Below are 7838 nucleotides of genomic sequence, written 5' to 3'. Positions count from 1 at the left end.
TCTTTCAGACAGACGAGACATGCAAGTATTCAAACTTCGTCTTATTAATTGATACATTAGGTATCATTTGCGCCTTTTTACAAAGGTGCGTTTGAACTAAGAATCTGATGTTTCCCTCAGGTGTAGATCTGCTGAATATGCAAATGGTTCCATAACTTCATTCCTTATTTCTCTCCTCTTTACTGCTTAAGCTTTAACCCTTTTCCTATACCAACTGTATGCGTGTGTGTGTGTGTGTTTATGTGTATGTTAGACCAGTTTAATTGTTTATGTAGTATGTTGGACTAGTTTAAGTGTTTATGTAGTTAATAAAGTCTTACTTGTATCACACTTGACGTTGGTCATTGTTTGCTCATAACTGCAGATTTATGCTACAGGCTCTGTGTAGAGTTGTACAGTAAGAAAGTTATTTCCCTTAACCAGGAAATTAACGTTCTTAGAATTGACAGACAGTTGACTTTGAGAGGTCAAGTAAATATCTACAGCGGATCTAAATATTTATAATTAATTATAACTAGTTATGATTAATTATTCATATTTCCCCATGAGCTGATTCGCTACACCTCTCAGGGTCAACTGTCTTTCAATTCTAAGAACGTTAATTTCCTGGTTAAGGGAAATAACTTTCTTACTGTACAACTCTACACAGAGCTTGTAGCATAAATCTGCATGATTAAGTGACTCCAGTTATGAGCAAACAATGAACAACGTCAAGTGTGATACAAGTAAGATTTTATTAACTACATAAACACTTAAACTAGTCTAACATACTACATAAACACTTAAACTGGTCTAACATACACATACACACACACACACACATACAGTTGGTATGGGAAAGGGTTAAAGGTTAACGCAGTAGAGAGAAGAGAAAATAAGAATATGAAGTTATGGAACCATTTGCATATTCAGCAGATCTACCGCCTGAAGGAAACATCAGATTCTTAGTTCAAACACACCTTTGTAAAAAGGTGCAAATGATACCTAATGTATCAATTAATAAGACTAAGTTTGAATACTTGCACGTCTCGTCTGTCTGAAAGAAAGGCTTGATGCAGTCCAAAAGTTCAAGTTGATCTTTGCTGAAGTTGGTTGATGAAAAAGAACCAGTTTGCGTCAGAGAATCTTGGTGAATGGAAAAGTCAAGGCCGAAGGCCTGGCACAAAACTTAGGATGTCCTGGAGCGTTGTAGCTCACATCTTCTCAAAACCTAACAGGACCACCGACTCTGGGCGGGTCCCTGGTGTGGGGCCTTTAATGTCTCAGAAGATTCCCGCCTCTCAAACTGGGCTTGTCCAATGAGAAAGGCTGACGTCCCAAGCAGGGGGTTGGACATACTGGGGATTTTTATGACCCTTTGTGTGAAAGCATGGTAATTTGCATATGGAACTTGAATCGAAATTACTAAAGATTCTCAGGACACTAATATATTGCCTATGTACCAACATATAATATACACTCTCGTTTAGATCATCAGAAGGCGAATTCATAGATACTTAACATGGTAGGATTACATATAGGTAAGATGACAGGAATGAGTGTTTCCATCATAAGCCTGCATAAAACAGTATAAAATCTCAAAGACAACATACACAATGACCTGAAGGATATGTGTGTTCATTCAAAGAAAGGTTTTCCTATGAATTAATTAGTAGAAAAGTCCATTTCTACTGTGCATTTGCCTCTTGCTATGGAACATGCAGTGATTTTCCCTGCTTCGCATTCCATTAGGTCGTAAATGTATCTGGTGTCAGGGTTGCCATGGTAACCAGGGTCCTGGGCCTTGTTCACAGACAACTTGGCACCCAGTATGTTTATTGGGTGAGGGGTCTGTGAACGTTTGTTAATCTAATGAATAATTGATTTGTTAAATCAAATGAAAAATGGTGTGTCTGATTGGTCCAGACGCTACATATCATATGGCTATTCTTTTCTAACCCAATGGCTTATAAAGGAGTTTAAAAAGTTCTCCTAACCTGATGCTCTGTTTCTGGCATACTTTTTTTTTTTTTTGATGCAGTGCTAGTATTAGCTAAATGTGCTATTTAATTTCCTCCAGTGTTGAAGCAAATATTGCTTTTTAAAATATGTCACAAATGTGAACTTATTTAAAGTAGCTCAGTGTGTTCATGAATGTATAGTGGCCATAAAGTTACAATTTAATATTGTTTAAATATTATTTTAAAAAACGTAATTGCATATAGTTGCAATCAAAATTATTCAACCCCCTTGACCTGCAAGACATTTTTCTGCGAGAACAAAATTCGATGAAAACAGATAAACAAAGCCATCAGTAAACTATTATAGGACGTTTATTAATACATTTGATTTGAGAACATTTGAGAATGTAAAGTTGATGAAAAATGATTAATTGGCTCTAAAGATCTGTGTACATAATGATTCAACCCACAAATTTTGTGCAGAATCTTTTATTCTTTATAACCTTTAATAAACGCTGTCTGTAAGTGCTCAGAAACTTCTGTCACCTCTCTACTACAATCTTGGCCCATTGAAAAAGCTTCCAGATCACTGATAATCTGTATCTTTTTCATTGCCACTGCTTTCTTCAAATTGCACCAAATATTTTGAAAAAGATTTAAACGTAAAGACTGAAAAGGCCATATAAGAACATTCTACGACCGATCACTGAACCGAGATTTGGATGTATACTTTGGGATGGCTGTCCTGCAGGAAAGTCCATTGATAATCAAGTTTCAGTCTCTGCAACGAAGACATCACAATCTCTGCCAAAATGGCCTGATACTTAAAAAAATCCATGATCTCCTTCATACGGTCAAGATTTTTCACTTCTCGCAACAGCAAAACACCCCCATAACAAGAATGGTCCAACTCCATGTTTGACTATGGAAATGGTGTTCTTCTGCTCATAAGTTTTGCGTTTCTTGCAGGTATACCGCTGATCCACGGGTTCACAAAGTTTCAGTTGTGTCACATCACTCCATAAAACATTCTTCCAGAACTCCAGAGGTCTATCCAAATTAATTTGAGCATATTCAAGCCAGCCTTGTATGTTCTTCTTGGTCAAAAGTTGCATTTGGCAGGTTGTCCTGACATGAAGGCCAAGCTCGTTTAGTGTTCTTCTTATACTCTACATTGAAATGTTGCTTCCTCCTTTCGTCAGGTCATCTTGCAAGTCTTTGGAAGTAAATTGAGTTTTTTTTTTTACAGTTATTCTGATAAAACATTTTATTCCTCTTGATGATATTGTGCTTTTTCTTCAATGCCCTCAAAGATTTTCTGGTACACCTTTTAAAGTTATGCATAAAGCTGCTAGCTGTGTCTCTAGGTTTCTTCTTGTCGCCACAGACTGTCCAATTTAATAAAACAGTTTATTCTCTATAGCTTTTGTGAGAGCTCTTTTGACTTGGCCATATTTGCCACTCAGCTTTAGCTCATTCACGGGCTAAATTTGTTTAGTTTACAAAGACTTACTTGAGTTTTAGCACGTAACTCAAAAATGTTACATTATCACCTTTAATATGCCATAAAGCTGTTGTAGATGCACATAAAAAAAAAAAAAAACCTCTGGATCTTCAGAAAAACTTACATTTGAAAAGTATTACAATATATAATTTTGTAATCATTTTGATTGCAAGCGTATGTGGTATATGAACTATATATATATATATATACAGTGTATATACAAAAGCTGTTGCACGGGTGGTACGTTTTTTTTGGCCTAAAGGGCCATTAGTACCTTATTATTACATAAATGGTACATACTAGCTCCTTTTGAAAGATGGGGCCAGTTAAAACACTAGCAGGGCACTAGCAGGGCAGTCTGAACTATGGGCCTAACTGGGCCAGCGGGGAAAAAAAAAAAAACTGCAGCCATCCTAAAACTATATTTAAAAAAAAAATTGTAATTGAAGATAATATAATATTAATAACATAAAAGGCCATTTAAGTGTACTTAAAGAGACACTTTCATGACACACACACACACACACACACAACAACAGCAACAGCTACAACAATACACAGTGGTTGGTTGAGCACTATTTTTGGCCACATAGTGATTGTTGCATCTATTGTCACGTAATACCTTGAGACACCACTAGATGGAGGCAGAAACATGCAAAATACGTTGGAGCCAAATTCCAGTGAACAAATGGCACATGTGAGTGTTCAGATCAGTGTGTGTAAGATTGTTTGTGTTGACTGTAGTCTGTGAGCATGTGTAAGGACATAGGGCAACACCCTCGCTCTTACTGAGTGGAACAACTGTGTGTGCAGTCACTTTGGATTTTGACCGACCCTTTCTGTGTCCAGCAGGAGAAGAGGAAGATGCCGGTGACGGTGTGGTCGATTTCCAGTGTTACAAAAGGTTTAGAGTGAGATTTGGCTGTGGAAGTGTGGATTTGACTGGTAAATCATCATTTGGGGAGGATGGCTGCAACTACGCCCACCTCGGCCCCGCCTCCCAAAAAGAGCAGAGGAAAACAGGAAATAGAAACTCTACAGACAGCCAATGAAGAGCTGAGGAGCCGATTGAGTGACTTGCAAAATGAACTGCAACAGGAAAGAGGCAAGGTACGCCCATCTACTGCATGGCTTTGTTCACATTACACCCAATCTGATTTTGTGCACTAGCAGTATTTCAAATCCTACAAGCATATTTAAAAAAAAAAGTAATTGACATAATATAATATTAATAACATAAAAGGCCATTTAAGTGTACATAAAGAGACACATTCATGACACTTAAGTACACTTTTAAAAGGTGCACTTTGTGATCATGCTAAATTAAAAGTTGTACTTATCGTAATGATATTCAAAAATAGATTTCTAGTTAACAATTTAAATGTACTAAATTGCAACTTCATCATTACAAATGTGTAATATATATTTACATTTAAATACATGGCATACACATTTCAATAGAACAATAGGACAATAAAGCACATTTTAGTTTACCATAAATGCTTGTTAGTACATTTAGCAGTAAGTAACACTTTAACCATATTTCAAAGACAGTAGAATTATGAAATCGTATATAAAGATGCACTTAAGGCCTACTTAAGTGGGTCAAAATAGCAATATGCAATAAAAGAACATGTGCAAGTGCAAACTGAATGTAAAGTATTTCTGTGATAAGTACATATAAGTAAAAGTATGTTAAAGTTTACTTCTTTTTTACGAGGAACTGTCTGCATTACTATGCTGCAATTGATGAAAACTGATCTATTTTTTTAATGGCTTAAGTATCAGTACAATACCAGGAGACACAAGTCTTGATTTGTGAATTTGTGCTCTGCTCATGTTTGTTTATGACATCTCTGTGTGATCCAAAAAGCATATTTGGAGCTATTAATGTTTTTCAGACAGGGAAGCGTCCATAATCGCTCAAAAAATTTACGCATTCACTATTTACCAGTGTATTTTAAATAGTTCACTATATGAAAACTGAGTGATGAATTTATATTTGGCATTACATCTGCATTGCTCAATGAGGAAAAATAAATGAAAAACGGTCAGACTGAATCACATTTCCTAAAACTCATGTTGTAAAACTGTAATCAGAGACTGTAAATCATACAAGAATGTCATTTAAATAAGATTTGCATGCATTCTTCTTGCTGTTCAGGCTACAAATATCTAAACCGATTCAGAAGATTTATCCTCTCATGAATCATATATCCCAAAATCCATCACCAGTCAGAGCAGTAATTTGTGCCAGTGATTGCTTCATGGCCATAATGAGTAGAAGAGAAAACATGCCACACCCTCTGGAAGCGTCAAACAATGGGACAGCTGAACACTGCTGGAAAGCCAGGATAAATGTGACCGTTTATGGAGTCGAAGGGAATTATTTCACATATTCAAATGATGCCAGCATGGATTTAGACCTGGTAAAATAAATGAAATCAAACAATGTTTTTACACAGAGCTTAATGCAAAACCAGTTTGGTACAGTTCATTCCTTCTAGCTCATTGCTTGGTCACTACGTTTTGTCCCTCTCTCTAAACCATTATAAAACCCTGAAGGTTATAAAATATTGACGGAATATGAAGACATTTGCTAATGGTGGAAACAAAGTGCAGAGAATATGTGGCAAGTGCCAAAAAGCTAGGCACAAATCCGGCCAGTAAATTTAGAGGATGGAGGTCTGGGAGACTAATGGACATTTTAATAGTCAATATACGTTTTCTAATTATGCCCTACTTTACACAAGGCAAGTTAATTGCCTTAACACATTTCACACACAATGGTAATTGAAAGTGCTACACATTGGCATATTAAGTTAATTATAAATAAATTAACTTAAAAATAAAATACATAAAGATACTTAACTTGGAAATCACCAAGAAAACATGAAACAAATAAAAGGAAAATAAAATCTATGTCTAAAAGGAGTGAGATCAGTAGTTACGTTTACATGCACCAACATAATCGGATGGCTCAATCAGATTGAAGCACCTTCATATAAACACCTCAGTCTGTCTGATTGAGCTTAAAAGGGGTGATGTAGATCCGAAATAATCTGACTGATAGGAAAAAATAAGCATGTTAATGCTTAAATAAGTCTGTCTACAAAAATACCCTGCACGTATGCGCAATTCCATGATACGCATTTTTACTAGAAACCTTTATTAAAAGATCTGTTTACATACGTTTTATGTAGGCCTACAGTATTTTTTATTTAAATCTTACGTTTTGGTCAGAGAAGGAGAAAATATTTACTAAAAAAAAGCACTTCTGACATGTTTGTCAGCCTTCCTTTTAGGTCTGACATCAAGGCAAAATGAGAATTATACTCATGCACAGGCTTTCTCCAGTTTTCAGCACGACGACTGGGCACTGCTCACGTGCTGATGTTTTGTCCAGAATACATGTAAAAGAAAATGTGAATCAGATTTCAGTCTAGGGCTCATATAAACAGAACTTTCAGAATCTGAAATCGGATTGGATTCATTTGGATATACGAAAAGTGGTGCAAGCACAGGGAAAAACAGTGTCTTCAGTCTGGACTTAAAGGGGTCATATGATGCTTTTTTAAAGATCATTATTTTGTGTATTTGGTGTAACAGAATATGTTGACATGCTTTAATGTTCAAAAAACACATTATTTTTCAAATACTGTACATTATTGTAGGTCCTCTATGCCCCGCCTCTCTCAAACGCTTCGTTTTCTACAAAGTCCCTCCTTCCGACAAGAGCAGTCTGCTCTGATTGGCCAGCTGACCCAGTGCATTGCGATTGGCCGAACACCGCAAGCACTCGTAGGAAATGTAACGCCCCTTACCATAATCACGAGCGTCAGCTTTCAAAGTAAATATCAAGACAGTTAATAATGTCGTTAGTTTTACCATCAGTTCAAGCCCGAAAGGGCAACACAGTCGCGTGACATGCAGTACACAAGCCACGGTTAAGACAGCTGACGCCACTGTGATGTGACCCTGTCTCTCCTCTCTCTCTCTCTCTCTCTCGCGCACACACACACACACACACACAATGCGCAAAACACCGCATTTGAACAGTCAATAGCAAATACTTAAACTAATAACAAAACAGTAGCTGATTCAGAAGCGCCAGATTGTCATAGCAAAGTCAGAATTACCTCCTCTCCTAGGTTCACGAAACGGTCGTCCATAAAATGCATTGCTGTTCTGTTGTAAGTAATCTTAAAGATTCCTAAATGCATCTACTTTCGGAAGGCCAAATAAAGTGCTTTTGCTTTCGCCTAGAAACACACAGCGTCTCCCTGACATGCTGCTTCAACACTAACTGCGGTTACTGAAACCACGCCTTCTTTCTTTGCGTGCACATTTGGGCCGCATTATGCAAATATTTCCACATAGTGACATAGATATTT

The 7838-nt window shown here is 36.8% G+C and overlaps 1 protein-coding gene across 1 annotated transcript in view; it reads left to right on the top strand.

The window, feature by feature from the left end:
- Positions 1–7838, top strand: part of LOC107730559 (janus kinase and microtubule-interacting protein 1-like) — a 36385-nt gene that overhangs the window by 4561 nt on the left and 23986 nt on the right. The window contains exon 2 of the mRNA XM_016541414.1: positions 4294–4554. Coding sequence (XP_016396900.1) covers positions 4411–4554 — 144 coding nt within the window. The 5' untranslated portion in view covers positions 4294–4410. The remainder of the gene's footprint in view (positions 1–4293; positions 4555–7838) is intronic.

The sequence above is a fragment of the Sinocyclocheilus rhinocerous genome, unplaced genomic scaffold, assembly GCF_001515625.1.
Source record: "Sinocyclocheilus rhinocerous isolate Xijiao unplaced genomic scaffold, SAMN03320098_v1.1 scaffold818, whole genome shotgun sequence".
Taxonomy (NCBI): Eukaryota; Metazoa; Chordata; class Actinopteri; order Cypriniformes; family Cyprinidae; genus Sinocyclocheilus; species Sinocyclocheilus rhinocerous.
This window is presented reverse-complemented; position numbering and strand designations above follow the sequence as displayed.